An 18,521-nucleotide genomic window follows, 5' to 3' on the forward strand; every position below is an offset into this window, starting at 1 on the left:
TTAGACACCGAAGCCGCCGAATCCACAAGGATTCAGCTGGTTGGTTTGCCAGCAGAACAGAAGGTTCTTCCTTAGCAGAGGCGTTGCTAGGGGGGGTTCAGGGGGCTATAGCCTCTGGTCTTTTGGTTGTAGCCCCGGATAAAATCTCAGGAGCTACAACCAAAAGGCTAGCTAGCCCCCAGTCCCGACAGTTCGGACAATAGCATAGCCCCGGGTCTTTTCCAGACCTAGCAACACCCCTGTTCCTTAAGAATCTTATACTTGCAATTGTGACTTTGACATTTGGAATCTGAATGAGGCTTCGACCAATGACCAAGAGCCTGCTCTAGAACTGACATTTCGATGGGAAGCAAAGATTTAGCATGCCATGAGACCAAGGGGTACTCATGTTTTCCCAAGAGGAGGTACCAATGGCTTCCTACCCAGGGGTACTCTCAGATGTAGTTGCCCCAATGGTCCTGTGAAGACCCAGAAACTGGGCGTACGGTCTTCACCTCAGAACCAAAGGCGGGTGCCGAAAAGCAGCTGCAGGAGCAGTCTCCCTCTTACCAATGTTGGCCTCCTTCCTGGTCCTAATGAAGTTTACAGTCACTATTGGTCCTAGTCCCTGCTCTGACTTGGAAGAAGGCGGCTTCTCAGAGATCTCAGGTGAATTCTATAGCAAAATCAGGGTTGGACTATAAACTAAAAGTGAACCCTGAAAATGTTTTCAAAGTTCCATATTGCACCAAGCGAGCAAACCCAACCTGTCTGCGGAAAGGGGACTGATCTTTAGTAAAAGGCAACTATGCATGCAGCATGCACATATTCTACAGATACATCACAGACAAGGGCAAAGACTCAGACACCAGTACAGTAAGTCAGACTCAAATTGATGCGAATGAGGTCTCATTAAATTATGACCCAGATCAGCCGGGCCTACCAATGTGTACATTGTACCTGGTACTTTATTTATAGGATCAGATTCAGACAGTAATGTAAGCGGCTAGCTTGGGGCTTCGTCACAAACACATTTTAATAAGTCACTATTAGCTACTGCCAGCCACTCTGAATCGGGGCATGCTGTAGATTTATTGTTGTGTATTCTCTGCTGGCTGTTTTTTGCAAAGTAAGTTAAGTGGTACAATGGGGAAAGTCAGGTGGGCAATAAGAATGCACCCTCTGAAAAGAATCTCTATTTGTACCCTCTCACCTTCTGGATTGTACCCTGGAAGTACAATCTAGAAGATGAAAGGGTACAAATTATATTCTAGCCTCTCTAATGTTGACAAACCACTGGGTGTCTTGCCAAAATATCTTGTAAAATTCCTGAATGATTTTTGGGACAGCCAGTTGCTTAGATTTAAACTTGCTCCCGACAGCGGAAATATTAATATTAGAACATGTGGGAATGGAGCGAGTGCGGGCTGTCCTCTTTGCGGTGATGTGGACGTGGTTCAAAACCGCCAACATAGCATCCTGTTTTGTACTGCCTTACGGTTAGTAAGAACTCGGTTATTGAGCCAGTTCACACATGATTTCAGTTTATTGGATCCTGAACTAGTTTTTGCCAGATTTCCCAGTGGCCAAGATACTGCAACTACAATTGCTGTTATAAAAGTATAAAAAGAGGCAGGTTTAATTAAGCTATGTTGGTAAAACTGGCACGGGATAAACGGCGATTGGTACTGTTGCTAGTCCGTTTTTTTAAATATATAGTGAGTGATACTCCTTTTTAATGCATATGTTAAATGAAAATCTGATGAGCAACCTTTTAATAATATTTACATTTTTGCATTTGAATTATTGATTTGTGTAAGGTTGAGTATTTTCAACCAGTGACACAATAAAGAAGGAAGTCTCTATGTGGACACCACTTCAAGCAAATAAACACAAATGTATCATTGATCTTTATAGTTACACAAAATCTAATGTGATGAATACAATGGAGTCATCACGGATCACCGGGTTGTAACCTCCTTCCATGTGGCCAGGTGACGACCAGAATCCCTGGGGGGCAGCTATATGAGCGAGGATCACATGGGAGGAGACAACTACCAGGGGATGCCATGACTTAATTGGATGAACCATAGTATCCCCCATTTGCCCACGAGAAAGATCCCCTTATACCAAATACCCTAATGGCCTATTGCCATGCGTCTGTTCCCCTCTTAAGGAAAATAGAGAAACCTGTTCCCAATATCCTTTAGACCAAACTCCCATCCATGGTCTGAAAGTAAAAGCTCCAAGAAAGCCTTTTTCAGTTCTAATTCCCTTCATATAGAACTGATCCTTCATATGGACTCATTGAGACAGGTTCTCCAAGAATTGTGCATCAGTTGATATCAGTGGACTAAAATTCCTACAACCACCAAAGTACTGAGACAGGCAGGATGAAGGAAATTATGCAGAGCAGCAGGAGCCTCAAGCTAAATGAGCAAGCTAGTGTTTTTAAGAAAGCACCTATGCGCAGGAAATTTTAAAATGGAAACCAAACTGTGTGAAGAGGCTCAGGAGAAGGACTTGCATCTCGCTTGAAGGCATGCGGAAGCTGGAGGCATGAATCGGTATGGCAGAGCCAAGGGGCTCACCAGCAAAGAGGGAAAGAATGGTTGCGAGAATAAGCAGGAACCACAAGACGATTCCTGGGTGTTCGGCAGCTAGAGGAGGCAGCGTTACCATCACCAAAACCTGAAGGCATGCAGGAGCAGAGCTGCAGGAGAAGGCAGAGTGACATCTAGGCAGTCCAGAGTGGAAGGTAAGCAGCAGAGCTGCAACACGTAAACGTGAACGCGCCCTAAGACGCCAGGTAGAGCTGGTGAGTCAGCCCAAGCAAAGTGGGGACCACAGGGCGTTTCAGCGACAGTGCAAAACACAATTTGAACTTTGTAATGCCACAGAAACGATAAGAAGATTGTTTGAAAGGCAAAAATGTAGAATACAAATGCAACCCCTAACAATATATGAGTGCATGGAATGCCGATATGGGGAAAACAAAGTGACCATTGAAATCAAGGAAAACATATACAATTCAATTGTGAATGCAAGGAGAGACTGATACACATAAGGAAATAAGAAGTCCTGCCGGGTGAGTAAACTAGGCAACATGCAAGCATATGAGAAGTCCTGGCAGGGGAGTATACCAGGCAAAATGGAGGTGCTCAAGAAGTCCTGGCAAGGAAGTATACCAGGCAGTTGGAGGAGCATGAGCAGTGTTGTCATTGGAGTATAACAGGCAAATTGCAAACCTACAGAGAAGTCTCCAGTAAGACAGTGTTTGATTGAACAAAGAAGGAACTTTTTAAAGAAGGAAACCAGGAGGTTGAATAACTTTGTACCTAACAGGATTGTTGTGGGCCAAGGACAAAATGAACTGTTAGAACAGGAGACATTGCCATCCCATTGAAATAATCCAGGGGAAGGGAACCACCCTCTGGAACCAGGGTTCTGTTACCTTGGAGAACTTTTATGTTGGAGCTATTATATTTTAATTATTAACTCTTTTTCCAAATACCAGGTTAAAGACATTTCCCCTCTCACTTTTTTATTTAGTTTGCAGTATGAGGGTCAGGATAGAACGTTTGGACACAAGGACAGTGTTTGATTTCTGACATCCTGACAAAGACAGACGCTAATTCTTTGGTTACAGTTTGGGAAATTCCTCTTGCAACAGGGTCAAAGAGGCATTTTCCCAACCCATTTGTGTCAATAAATGTCTTTAACCAAAAACATGACAACTTTGTGTCCGGCTTTCATTTCTGAGCCCTCGCACTAAGTACTTCCCGTTTCACTCTGCAGAATATAACTGACAATCATATGCCCATAGTAAAAACCAGCTTTTAAAGAAGCACTTTGATTTATTATTGTGCACAATTTTTAGGACTATTCCATAATTAGCCTGAGAAGGGAATGATTGCTTAGAAATTGCATCTGATAACCATGCTCTCAGTTGTCTGCTTGATAGATATAAAAGGAAAAGATGCCTTATTCCCTTTGAACATAGCCTCCATCAGGTCACCGGACGTTTTAATCCGTTTGTCTGGGCTGCACAAGTATCAAGAGTGTCTGCTTCCCAGCACAATAATTTGTGAACCAAGTGTACGTCTACATACATGCCAACATTCTGCGACCAAAAATCTGTAGGAATCTTAAAGTTTCAAAAACATTGAAAAAAAATCAGCATTTGTTGCCACTAAATCGGTATGCGGTAGGACTGCTTAAAAAGTGGTATCCTACCGCCTAAATCGATTGGGTTGGCAAATATGTAGCAGGTGCCAGAGAGAGGGGCGCAGCGATGTGCAGCTGCACTGAAGAAATAGCATATTGCACTTGTAGGCGGGTGGAAGTGGTGAGACACGTGCAGGGCTGGGCTGAAACGTGCGGTTTCCGCCCGGCTCCTGGCGCAAGCTCACACCTGCCAGAACTGCTTAGGAGGAGTGGCTTGCCATTGCTTCAGCGGCTCGCCCCAGCATGTAGATGACTGGCACCGGGGAGCTGAGGTACGGTGAACCATGTGGCTGTTGATATCCAGAAGTGCTGGAGTGGATCTCACAGGCGCCTCTGACAGTCTGGGCGGTTGCACTGGCACACTGGTCTGCTAACTGCTGCCAGTAAGAACACACCATTATAAAAGCAGCAGCTTGCACAAATCCCCACTGAAGAACGTTCCTCGGATTCTGTGTACTTGCGCACCCTGCAACCATGGCTGAACAGGCTGCTAAATCCAGGCCAAAAACCAAAAAAAAGGATTTTTTTGAAATCACTATTTGTTGCCACTAAATCGGTAGGTGGTAGGACTGCTTAAAAAGCAGTATCCTACCGCCTAAATCGGTAGGATTGGCAAGTATGCGTCTACCCACCCAGTCCTGCTGCTTCATTTAGTCAAGAAAATAATGATCTTAAAAGGCATTGCTGCCCATTGCTTCCTGCCGCAGCATAGATGACCCTTTTACCACCGGCATGTCCCATTTTGAAAAGGTGAGGCACCAAGGCAAGTCATAGAATTGCGAAGTACAATACTATCGGGAGGAATTGGAATTTGGTTAGTGTGCCAGGCACCTGATTTTAAAGGCCTTCTCCATAAAAGTGGCTGTTAGAACAACATGTATCTTCTCTAGTAGCCTCAATGTCTTAGAAAGCATGCCGTGTGTGAGCAGTTGCCTCAACAATATATGCCCTAGTATTACAATTGTAAAAAGTTCCTGCTGCTTGTGCAAAAAAAGACCATCATGAGGCTTGTCTCAAAAATATGCCAGCACTGCCCTCCTTTGAAAGAAAATAGTCATGTCATGATATGTTAGCATTGCCACTGTAAAACATTTTCATGCTGCTTGTGTCCATATCCCATCATGAGGTTTGCATCAACAATATTTGCTAATGCTGCCCCTCTTTTAAGTTAGGTGTGTCCTGTCCAAATTATATGTGCTAGTATTGGTACTGGAAAACATGTTCATGCAGGGACATGTCTTTCCACGCTGCCGTTTACAGCGTGGGTGTTTACTCCTGTAGCTTTGCCCTGCTGGGATATAACGCACAGTCAAAGGTAGCTTTGACGCTTGCTTTCCACTCTGGACTGCTTAGACATCTCTCTGGCTTCGCTCGCGGCTGCACTTCTGCGCGCCTGCTTTCCGTCAGGTCCCAGTGAGGGTCCTGTTGATTCTTCCAGCTGCTGAGCACCCAGGATTCCTCCTTTGGTTCCTGTCGTCTCTCTGGCCTGGTCTGCTTGTGTGACAATACTTTCCCTCTCTGCTAGCGAGCCCCGTGGCTCGTGCCTCCAACTTTCACATGCCTCTGAGGGAGATGCAACGTCTTCTCCTGAGCAGCCTTTCTCTCTGAAAGGATCAGCCTTGTCACGCCAACAAAGTCCTTCAGACTTCTGCCCATAAACATCAATGTGCTTCACCCCAATTGGGCAACGAAACACACCTTCTGGTGTTTCCCCCTTAGTGAGAGAGACTGCAGTTTAGTCCGGGCTGTGGCACTCTGCTGATGTCCAGGGGCCCCCCTTCTTCCGAGAGGGGGTAGACTGGCTTCCTTGACGCCTCCAATGCTTTCCAGCTCCCGACAGGCAGTTTGGAGGCAAGGGTTCCAATGTTCTTCTCTTGGCATAGCAGTATTCAGCCCTTCCTTCTCCAGCACAGGATTCCTCCAGCAAGATCCTCCAGGGACCTCTCTTAGAAGGACTAGACTGCTGACAGTGGGAAGTGGTGATCATCATTACTCCTTGCCTCTTCCTTGTCCCAGTGTTGTGGGAAGTGTGGGAATGGTAGTCCCCTTTTGAGAATACTGTGTACATGTTTGCAATAGCTTTTAAAGGTAAGCTGGGCTTGGAAGAAGAGTATGTGAAACTGGGAGAAGTGTCTTTCATAATTTTACAAGGCCGGTTAGTTGAGAGTTGGCCTTTGGGATTTAACCAAAGCTTTCCACTAGTCTCCATGGGTGTAAGAGGGAAGGTACCACAATGGACCATTCGATTGTTTCAAATGGGGTATTCATCCTAAAAAGGGAAAGGGTGATACCATGTCTCACCCGATGAGGACAGGATATCTCCCCGGAGGTTATCTCCTCCCATGTGATCCTCCCTCATAGAGCCGCACCCAGGGTCAGGTTCAGGTAGCGGCTGCTGTCCCCTGGCCAGCCGGGAAAACAGTGATGACTCCATTGAAAGCATCACAGTGGCTAGAACAGAGGCTGCAAGGAGGAGAGGTGCAGAAATGGAGGAGGGCAGCCGTACCAGTGACTGCAGCGATTTTGTTGGTGATGTGTGCAGAGCGAAGAACCGGACAAGAGGAGGCGGGTTGGTCAAGAGCAGGGTTGATGCTCCCCCTTCAAAAGAGGATTTCATGAGAGACAGGTAGTGGTGAACTCCCATTGAGGTAAAGAAAGGGGCAAAGTAGACTGTGCAGCAAATGCTAGATACAGGAAAGACTTGTGCAGGAAGTGCGGTGTGTCAGATGCAATACTGTAAAAACATGGACCCGTTCCTGCATCTGTGAGTGTTAGATTTAGAGAGGGGAGAGTGTGTGATCGAGAGTGATATTGAAGGATGAGTGGAAACATGGGTGCAAGAGAGATATTGAGAGTGAATTCTTGAGGAAGAATTAAATAATGTGATTATTTGTTTACAAAGATAGAACATAATTATTAACATAATGGTACATTATGAAAACAGTCACAAAACATTAGAATACACAATTGTTTGGGAAAACATTGAATGTGCTTTGGTGGTCATGTGTGGCAATGAACAATGTATAGAACTCAGTGAGCCAGTTTCAACAAAAAAGGTGCGCGTGTGTGTGTTAGTTAATGTGACAGAGTGTGTGACTGAGTGAGAGTGTCTGATCGTGTGAGTGTTAGAGTGTTTTAGAGTGTGTATGACTGGGTGTAACAGTATCAATGACAGTGTGACAGTGAGTGTGTTTGACAGTATGCTTGCATGTGCAACTGTATGAGTATGTGAGACAGTGTTTGTGACACTTCCAGTTTGTGTGTGTGAGGCAGTTTCACAGTGTGACAGTGATTGTGATAGAGTGAGAGGGACTTTGTGAGAGACTGTGTGTGTGGGTCTCTCAGAGAGACAGTGTGTAACAGTGGGGTGTTTGTATGAGACAGTGTGCGTGACAGTGTGTGTTAGTGAGTGAAGTAACTGTGTGGCAAACAGCATTTGTTAGTGAATGCAAATGTGTGATAATGTGTGAGAGTGAGTGTGCCCCGTGTGTGCGTTTGTGAGTGTATGGGTGCGTGCCTAATTAGTGTTTTAATTTCTGATGATGTTGGCTGGGATTTGCATTGTTGCTGGTGATAGCTGGAGAGGAAACTGCACTAGGCAATTGGGAGGAATTCGGCCATCTGCAATGGGAGAGTGCGCTCACTTGGGCTTTTTGATTGTTTTGATATATGAAAAATAATGATTAGAGATCAACCTCCGAGAAATGAGTGCGGCCATTCCGGACCCATTTCATCTGCGTCCTGCACCAAAAGCATGGTCACATGTACTCTGGGAAGACACAGCCTACAGACTCAGTATTCCCCTGTCATATTCAGCTAGAATGTGACAGTTCCGGGTACATTAAAGCATTCCAAGAAGGGGGAAGGCACACCTTCCTCCAGCCCTGAGCAGCCTAATTTAAATATCAAAGGCTCCATGGATCTGCATTCCTTTCGTTATCTGGCTGGTGGAAGTGCATACTAATGACAGATTATTCAAGCAAGCCTAGAGGAGGGGCTTGGTTGCCGGACAGACAACAGGAAGGCGGGACCAACACCCCTTTGGTATGCAATGTGTCAACCTGAAGCTAGTTCCCACCCCTCTGTATGAAAGGCAGTGAAATGCATGTCTGGGTCCACTATTTACTGCAGGTAAACCTCCGCAAAGCTGACCCCTGTCAGAATAGAGTATGTGGGTTTGGGGGAGACAGGAAGTCTGCTCCCGCCACAGACTTCAAGGGAACCCTGCGCTTTAATCAAGAGTCACAGAGGGCTTGGTTAACCAGGGAGACACTTTGATCTACAACAGACAGGGAGATGGGTGGGATTTAGGCATATGTTGTCACCCCCTCTTCTGACCTGTTGCAGAGCAATCTGGTCCTGGCCTCATGCATAAAAGAAGATTGTTAGAGGGGACCCAGGATTGGCTCAATAAGGTGGGCTTAGCCTGCACCAATCACTGGGGCCCATTTGGCTTTAAAAGAGGGCTGAACCCCTCACTTGGCAGATCATCTGAAGACTTTGAAAGGAGTAAGGAGGACTCATTTGGCCGAGCTGAAGGTACAGTCTACCTTACATATTTCGCCAGTGAAGGAAGGCCAGGAGTTCCAAGAGGGAAGCAAGATCCCTCCCCTAAACATCTCTCAGGGAACAGAGGGAGATACCGTACTCAAAGGACCCGTCCAGCAGCTCCAGAACCGGTACCCAGCCAGCACACAGCGTGCCTTACTAGGTTCTGCCAGCAAGCTTCCTAGATGGGAAGTGCCAGAGAGTATCTCAACTAAGGACAAGGCTGTTGCCTGCAAGCACTCTCCTGAGCCTTGGGCTGTCCGCCTTGAATGGACACAAGCCCTGCGAAGAAGCTAGGAGTGCCACACAAGCACCATCCACTGTACATCTTTTATGGACATTTATTGAGACAGTAGAGTCCTCAAACTGCCTCCAGCTGCACCGCTGACTTGTCACACCACAGTCACCAGAGCCGTCCGAGATGCCTCGACCAGCATTCCAGATCCGCCATCCAGCACAGAGACAGCGATTCTTGGCCCGGAGCCGCTGCGACGAACAGCCTGCAGACGTCCCTCCAGCCTTGCTTGCCGAACTTCCTGCCGCCAGGAACCCACAGCTGTCTCCCACCACTAACTCTGTCTCAAGGGCTGCAAAGCACCCTGAAACCACCTCAGCGATGTCAAGCACCAAGAACTTCTTCAGCACCAGGTACATTGTTTCTGCCCCCCTGGTCCTTCTCCGAAGGCCCATAGAGACAGTTACGACCCTTTGTCCCCTTGGTGCTGGAACTGAATAACCTTGAACAGTAAGACTGATTACTTTACCAACTACCCTCCTGTCAGTATCCTGATTGCATAACTTTCCTTTGTGAAACTGTTTGTCCTCTGTGTTCCTTTACAGGGTGGGTCGTATTTGTAGTGTGCTAAAACTGTCTGTTGTAGTAATAATAAAGTAGATATTTGTATACAACCTTGACTGGACAGTCCATTTTATCATTGGTTAATAATTGTATTTCCGTTATGTTGCAACTAACCAACGATCCACGACCTTGCAGAGGTAAGATTGCCGTTCCTCCCAAGTTACCAAAATTGGACAAGGAGGTCTTATAATGCACTTGTATTCCAATCTGTTCGGATCCGTTCTGGTGTACTAGAGGTGTGGGTTTGATTGATGGTTTAGAAACCGATATTCATCCCTGGACCACTGGTGCCCCGGAAGTTGATTCGTCAGAGCAATGCAAACCCAAGCCAATTTTCTCAGCTTGTTGGGTCATGCTGGCTGACAAAGCGCTGCTGACATGAACCCTGGACCGCTGGAGGATTGTACCCATCTCGGAAGCCGCATTGAGCAATGATGTGTGCCTAAAAGAGCGTACAAAGTGGATTTCCAAACACGTCTGATTAACAGACGTGCTGCTGCTTACATTTCTGTTGAGTTCTCTATTCCCCCTTTCCGTCAGGCTCACTGAAAGGGAGCTGCAGGCTTCAAGTCTTGTAGTGCTACTTCCAGTGCATTTTGGAAGCCCAAGCAGTACCACCAAGCAACGTGAACGCATGACCAGCAGTGCAGTGATGGGGTTAAGGTTATAAGTGATTGTTCCTAAAAAGCTTATCAAGGCTACAAGTAACCTTTATATTTTGAACCTTTGGGGGACCAAGTTAATGAATGTCAAAATGTTCCCTCTGTCGAGTTTGGTCGGCTGTGTGTTAGGTGAAGTTTTGTGTGTTCATTAGGGCGAGTACTTTGCCCCCGTGGTCTTTTGCTAAGTAGGAGGTTAAGGTCCCAGAGGAAGCGATTGTTGGTAAATGTAAGGGATATAGTGCTGACCAGGTCAATGAAGTAATCAATGGAAGGTATTTAGGGCTATCAGTCTGTAAATGAGGTTGAAAGAGACAGTGTCTGAGGAAGGAACGGAGATGTGCCAGGAAAGTGCTTCCAAGGAGCTAATGGTGGTAATTGCCAGTGTTGTGTAAGGGCTGGATGATGCAGAATCCTGCACCAGTCCAGTGAGACCTGTTTCTGAGTTGAATGATGCAACCAATGGGGTGGTGCGGCCCACAATGTGGGTAGAGGTTGGTGTCAGGAGGTTTCAGTGATAAAATTGCATTCAGGTCATGGATTAGGATAACTGCAGGAGGTTAGATTGCTGACCACTGAAGAGCATCAGGTTCTGAGTTCATTGTGGGCAAGTTCCCCTGGCAGCCTTATGCCCTTCACTTCAAACGCCTTGGACTGCATGATTTGGATATTGGTGGTGTACTATCTGAACGCACAGACAGTACATCACAGATTATGCATGATTAGGTCCATTAACTCATTGACGTTGTGTACATACCTTATGTGCCCCAACTAGGGAGCATTCATCTATAACAAGAACCCTATTTCGGGCTGTTAGTCACCTTATCCAATAGGACTTTAACAGTTTTCCATATTGAATCCTCAGAAGGAAGGGATTCTCCATCTAGAAAATCTCAATTTTTATTATTCCTCTAGTTCAATGGCTAAACTCATCAGCGACAACAAATAAAAGTGAAGAAGCTCAGTCAATGTATGACCAACCAGTATACCTTTATGTGGATCATTTCTTACTAGTACAGACAGCAAACATCAACAAATGTAATAATAAATGAAGACCAACGATTTAAAATTCACACAAATCTCTGGAACAATGTTAGTAGAATAAATAGAAGATGCAGAAAAAAGCTTTCTCAATGCACAAATGAATCCTTAAAATGACAAGGCAAACTTAAAATGTAATGTCCAAAACATTGAAGATATACGAAAGGATTAAAGCCGGAGGCTGACAGAGAGATGCAATTTGTCTCAAATCATAAAAAAAGGAAATACCACCCGAAGCACACTTAAATTCATAATCCTTCACACACAATAAATGGTGTGTTCATTCCAATAGTAGGTGTGCACGACAGGAGACATCTGCATTTCAGTGAAGAAGCACTCAGAAGGTGTTTAGGAGGAACTGGTGCTCTCACTGCCAGAGAAAGCTTCTTCTTTCCATCAGTCACAGCCTCTAGTCTTCTTCTCCCTCGATCTTTCTAATGGAGATAGTCCCCCAAATATGGTGATCCACAATGTAATGAAGTTAGTATCAGTCCAGAGAAAGCCACACTCAGACCTCCGGGCAAATCCGTCCTGAAAGAGGAACTTTTGATGGAAAAACAACAATGTAATGTTAGTCTTCTTAAATGAGTCCTAAACAATGTTGTGTGACATGTTCTTAAACGAGAGACCAGAAATGAATGGATTATTCTCAGGGGGTAGACATAAATAGGGAGTAGACATAAATGTCAATAGCGTGTATATTAAAAAAGACAGCTGCAATGGTTCTCTTAATGTATTTCTGTTTTGTCAATCCATGAAATAGTACAACCCAACCATTTTCCTATAAACACACTGCACAGGCTCAAATAGACACAGTCTGTGTAACTATACTTTCTTTGGTTGGTAGAAACCTTTTTGGGTGGGCAGAAATTAGTGCTAAGTGACACAGGTACAGCATTCTGTTGACCATGCCCCTTTGCCAGCATACAATTGAGGTCCCCAATTAGTCCCTGCCCCACCTTTGATGTTTCACACTGTTTTCAAGTCTGCATTATGTTTCACAAGAAGCACTCCCAGTTCTAGGGTACAATACCTACACAGAAGTAAAAGAGTCACTGGAACATAAGAAGGTTTTTAATGGCTGTATCTGCCTGAAGAAACCTTTACATGGCTGCCTACTGCATCAGCGAGAAAACATCCCCTTCACCCAATGGCTTCACAAGCCACATGCAGGCTGTAGCTGCCACTAAACCTAAAGTCCACTATTAGTTGTAGCACGCCATGTTTGTTTGAAACATTACCCAGAAAGAACAGCACCTAAAAGTGAAAATTAACTTCAGCAGCTTTCCAATTAATTTTAGCTCAGGTGACTGCCTGCAGATTTGTCTGTTCTTTAGATCACTGCAGCCATCGTTTGGAGAGAAAGTTCTAAATGTCATATATATCCCTTGATTCATGTCCCTACTGAAAGCATGCTAAAAACGCAACCATAGTTGCACGCCTGAAATTCTGTGTTTAGGATTAACTTTGTATAAGAGTCCAGACCAATGAAAATGTCTTCGCTAAAAATCCTATTAATTCCTACCATACAGCCTCGCACTCTCTTAATGGCCAAATGATTAAAATCTGCAACAGTATATTCTACTACAAATCCCAAATTAGTCTGAAAAGACAATTGCTAGAAAATGTATTTTATAAGATGAAAGTTACAAGGCTGGAGAAATCAATCAATATATAAATAAGAACTACATCAAATGTACACAAAATGCCTTGGACACACTGCATTAGCAAATACAACATTTCTAGGCCAAAATTAAAAAGCTGCAATGTTTCAGAAGAAAATAGCACTTAACTGTAATGCTGTCCAACAGCAAAAAATATACTGAAAAAAGTAAACAATGGGGTCATTACGACCTTGTCGGTAGCCGCGCCGGTAAATACTGGCATGGCTGCAACCGGAGTCATGAATTTTCCAGTGGCCGGTAATGGGCAATTACCGGTGAATTACAGCCCCGGCGGACCAGGTAATTGCCCATTCCGGGGCGCCAGGAAATATTACTCCCCATTCCCATTTGAGTCACATTGGACTCAATGGGACTGGGGAGGACGGATGCACCGGCACCATTCGTGAATGGTGCCGGTGCATCCGTCGAGGTCTGCGAGCGGGTGCCGTTCCACCCGCCAGGTCAGACCTGGCGAACTGAAAGGCTCCCGCTCACAGAACTCATAGTTTGCCAGTCTGGAAACAGCAGTACCGGCAAGCTTACCGGTACCGTTGTTTCCGGACTGGAAAACTTGTACTGAGGACCAAACTGTATTAATATATTTATCTATATTGTTTATTGTCCTTGTCTGGTGATATGTAATGTTTGTTTCTGTATTGCAAACAACCACTATTCTTCTTCCCAGGCCAGGAGCAGGCACAGAACTATGAGCAAAGTTCCATAGGGGGCCACTGAGTATGGGGAGGGAGCCCAAGTTGAGCACACCGAGCTGCCCAAACTACTAAAGTTCTACAAAAACTATTTCAAAAGTTTAAAAAGTGCAAACTGTCAAATTACCCAAGAACTGCAAACAAACCCAATTCAACAACCAAGCCAAATGTAGCTCATAGAATCTTTGTGTGCTACATTTGAGCGGAGTAAAACTGCTTATTGAATTCCCCTAGGTTTTCTTTACCCCGCTCTAGCATTGATATACAGTAAACCTTCCAATATGATGCTTAAACTAATAACACTTAATGGGCAAAGAACATTGTTGCTGGGACAGCTGAATATTGCCAAGTATTGCTACTATCCGTTTCCAACAACTGACTGGATTCCTTACATAAAAGGGTATTATGCAAGCAAGAAACATGCCCTTAAGGGGTGTAAAAAAGGCAATAAAGAGATAGGTGAACAGATAAATAGATGTCCCATACCAATATGGAAGAGCAATGGTCATTTGTGTATGACTTCTTTACATTGTCATAACACGTATTATTTAGTAAACTTATAAGAGGATTGGTTTCACCATTTACAAGTTTTCACGCTTGGTTATGTGGACATTCATAACAGTGTCTGTTTGCTTGCCAGTTAGTTACTGGAAATCACAGGAGGATGGTGTTCTGACAGCTAAGAACGCAAACAGAATCCGAAATATACCCCCATTTCTTCTCTGTCTTGTTCATCTTGAAACCATATGCCCACTTTTCCTTGTGCACTAGTCAGGGGTCATCAACTCTCTTAATTAGGTATACAGTTATAACGTTACACGCCCACGGGCTAACCCGTGTACATTCATAACATTTAAAACATGTTCTGAGGAGTATCTTAATACTTAGAACAGTATTGTTTTACCCTAGTGAACATTATGGAGTACAGATAGGACACTGCTCTTTTACACATACAGGTTTTTTTTACTCACTGTCTATGCAGCTGAAGTTACCGCTAAATGACTAATGTCCAAAGTCAATATGTATTTTTCTATCTGCCTGACTTCACCAAGCATTGTTTACTTTCTTAAGGAAGGGGGAGAGGGAGTATGAAGAAATAGCACTCTGGATTGATTATCCACCCACGTGTTTCTATTTTTTTTAACACTGTCCTCTCTATGCCAAACCCAAACAGGGGAGGAAGAATTAATATGCTGGGTTGGCCTATTCGAGAGATGGAAGCAGTGGGGTAGGAGAGTAGGCATCTTACCTGAGGGTGGTGGGCAGACAGGAGGTTCATTAAAATGTCGAGCCCTCAGCAGCAGAAATTGGAATCTGTAGACATGTACTCGCAGATCTCACTCATGTTCTGTTTGTCAGCTAAAGCCTGCAAAACGTAATTGCATGTGGGAGCGCTATTTTTCTTTATAAAGAATATTCACCCTGGCACAGTGAAACTGATGTTTTACATACCTTCAACCCCATCACCTTTGCAAACAACCTAGGGTGGGAGATACTTGACTCCCTGCCCCATCAGACATACAATTGGCAGAAGACACCAAGTTGGGCACATTATGGACTGGGAATGAATCTTGTTCCCTGCAGATGTATACTCCCTGTCAAACAATGTGGCAACATCCGTGAATTTTTACAATCTATTCAGTATTATAAACATCCCTAGATTTCCCGTAGTTTTCCTTTTAAAGTGGCACTTTGACTTACAGTTTCACAAAAGAGGGGGAAATGTACCCAAAGAAAGGTGTAATTGGGACAGGAAGCCACAGAATTTCAAATACTACAGTATTCAGGAATGCCATTTGGGTAGACACAAAATGCAGCGCTACATTAGATTTGCACACTAGATGCAGGACTAGAGAAGAAGAGACTGCTGTGCACAGTCCCCACCACCAGTGAAAAGCAGAAGGTAAAATGATCTCAACATATGAAAACGGTAGGTATCTTGCTCTTCAAACTTTAAAATAACTTTTAGTCAAGCTGTCATTGAAAGGATGAAAACCAAACTGCACACGTGTTCATTGAAATCCCTTGAATAAACAAGTGCAGCGAGTATTTTAAGCTGATCACTGCACTCAAGGATTCCACAAGCGTGCCAAAAAGTAAATATATTTCATAATGTTCTGCTGGCATTGTGGGTGCATATCGATATAATCAAGTTGCTTCAAAAGTTGCATTAACTCACTCCAATAACGATTGCCCTGATTTCAGTGCTTATTGCTGGATTCAAGCAAAATTGGAAAATTGAATACAGTTCTCCATATTTCTGTTCAGATAGAAATGGTCTCTTCTACCGAACCGTGGCAACAAAATGGGCTAATAACACTGCAGACACCAATCTGAGAGCTTGCCTCCTAGTTTTGTATCCACAGACCAAAGGCATCTTAAGTCGTAACCCAAGCATTGACAAAACCACATCTTCTGAAAGTGCCTACAGCAGACATGTCCCACCAGAATATTGCCATCAGAGTGGCATTTCATCCCAGTTTCTATAGTTTTCAATACGGCAGGCTATTATCCAACCAAAATTTGCAGCAGAGTGTTCAGACCTTAACAAAATCTCTTGAAGTTTCCAGTCTGAGCCAGGCTTGGTGATAGTGCTACAAAAACATTCCAACAATCTTTTTCACTGTGCCCAGTCTATCCACTGCACATTGCGAAAAAACATCAATTGCATTCCGCCAGACTCCAGGCAACCCAGATCCACTGTGCTGTGTCCGGCGGGTTCTCTCCAAAGAGAAGGAAGAGAAGTCAAGGAAAAAACGCGTTTTCCGAGCGATTGCTATTCACAACTTCTGAATTTTTTCAGCCACGACCATGGGGTTCTCTTTGCGGATTTTCTCAGCTGCTTCAGCTTTATAGTTGTAAGGACAGTCATGTTTATCTGAATACCGGTGAACTGCACAGAACAGATTCCTGCAGCGACAGTCGAATCCTGTAAGGGTGGAGTAATGAAGAAGGAACATTTACTTTCTTGTAACCCAAATTCTCCAACATGGGTATCTGAAAAACACTTAACAATAGAGAGGCAGCTCTTTTAAACAAAACATTATATGACAAATTATAACAAAGTTTTTGTTTTTTTTGTTTTTTGGGTACTGATGTGTTCTGCCGCTTTTGCAACCTGCTGGTTTACAGCTAATCCTGGCCCTGGCATTCCGGTGGTTTGTCAGTACTGTCAGGGGTTGGGGGAATATTTTTGAAATGCATTAATGCTGTGATGTCATGTTTCGAACTGATGCTTTTGTCTTCAACCTCATGTCCCTTACCACACGGATTCTTCTGTTGAGGGTGAATGCCGGATTTGCTGGATTCAGTAATTGGATGTATGTATTTGTATTTGGTTCATTTATAAAGTGCAACTAGGCCCAGGGGCATACGGACGCGTACGTTTTTTGATCATGTTACATAAGAGTACAGTTACATTAGCATGCAGTAGGCAACAGTTACAATAGTTGCGGTTACAAATAAATACATACATTGGTATTACAGGTACAAGCATCCATGTTGCAATTAAGGCGGTGGGCCGAAGGTGAGACAGATAGTAATATTATTTACAATATGTACAGTGGGTAGGCAGTAAATCTAAGCTCTAAGATGTTAAGCTGTCAATGTGTCCAGGTCATGAAGCCAACGTTTGGTGTTGCGTTTAAATAGGTTGAAGGAGGTTACAGACCTGATTGGAACAGGTAGAGTATTCCATAGCTTTGAGGCTTGTACAGGGAAACTAACTCCTCCCGAGTTATGGAGTTCGAATCTTGGTATAGAAATAATGTTAACTTGAGCTTTTCCAAGTGGTCTTGTAGATGTGTGTGGGGTAAGTTGGTTAGAGATGTAGGATGGTGCGAGGTTAGCCCTGGCTTTGTGGGTTAAGGGCAAGAGCTTTGAGGGATATTCTGTGCTCTATAGGGAGCCAATGCAGATTACGTCTCGTCTCAGAGATATGCGACTTCTTAGGGATGTTGAGGGCTGCCCTAATGGCGTTATTTTGAGTTACTTGTAGTTTGTGAATATTTTTGCGGCTAGTGCCTAAGTAGAGGGCATTACAATAATCTACTTTGAACAAGACTAACGTTCTAGCAAGAGTAATGCAGTTGGGAGTGGAGTAAACGGCCTACATGCGGTAATAGGTTTACATGTATAGGCGGCTGAAGACGCTACTGCATTGGTTTGTTTGGTGAAGGATAATGTGGCATCGAGGTAGATAGCAATGGTTTTAATATTATTAGAGACAGGGATGGGATTACCATCAATAGTGAATGATTTGAAAGCAGTATTTAGTTTTTTTAGTTTAGCGTGAGTACCAAGGATAATCAACTCAGTTTTTTCGTCATTGAGACAAAGTCCATGGTGTGCCATCCACGCTGTATTACTGCGTATATTTCATTGAGGGTTTTGCTATCAGTTTCATGGTCGCCAGAGATAGGAATGAGTATCTGGGTGTCATCCGCATAATTAGTATACGTGACACCCAGATAGTCAAGGATATCAAAAAGGGGCTTTGTAAATACATTATAGAGCGTTGGGGACACGCAAGAACCTTGCGGGACACCACACGGGACCGGTGAGGGTTCAGCCGAGTCAGTAGGAGAAAAGACCATCATGGTTCTGTTAGCCAAGAAGAGCTGATACAGGCAGTGGCTGCGTCGGAAAAGTGAGCTGCAGATTTCAGGTGGTTGCAAAGCGTTTGGTGGTTGACCAAGTCAAAAGCTGCTGACAGATCAAGCAATAAGAGCAGTGCTTGTTTGCCATTGTCTTTTAAAATTTGAATCTGAGTAGTGAGATCTATTAGGGCAGTTTCCGTGCCATGTCTAGGTTGGAAGCCGGATTGCCTTAGTCC

At 44.2% G+C, this 18,521-nt stretch overlaps 1 protein-coding gene across 3 annotated transcripts in view; it reads right to left on the bottom strand.

Moving 5' to 3' along the window:
- Positions 1-11,237: 11,237 nt before the first annotated feature.
- LOC138575633 (AN1-type zinc finger protein 5-like) overlaps positions 11,238-18,521 on the bottom strand; it is a 327,567-nt gene continuing 320,283 nt past the window's right edge. For all 3 annotated transcript variants that reach the window (XM_069649499.1, XM_069649500.1, XM_069649498.1), the window contains one exon: positions 11,238-16,616. In XM_069649499.1, coding sequence (XP_069505600.1) covers positions 16,468-16,616 — 149 coding nt within the window. In that variant the 3' untranslated portion in view covers positions 11,238-16,467. The remainder of the gene's footprint in view (positions 16,617-18,521) is intronic.

Source organism: Ambystoma mexicanum, chromosome 1p (assembly GCF_040938575.1).
Source record: "Ambystoma mexicanum isolate Mex_15411 chromosome 1p, UKY_AmexF1_1, whole genome shotgun sequence".
Lineage (NCBI taxonomy): Eukaryota > Metazoa > Chordata > Amphibia > Caudata > Ambystomatidae > Ambystoma > Ambystoma mexicanum.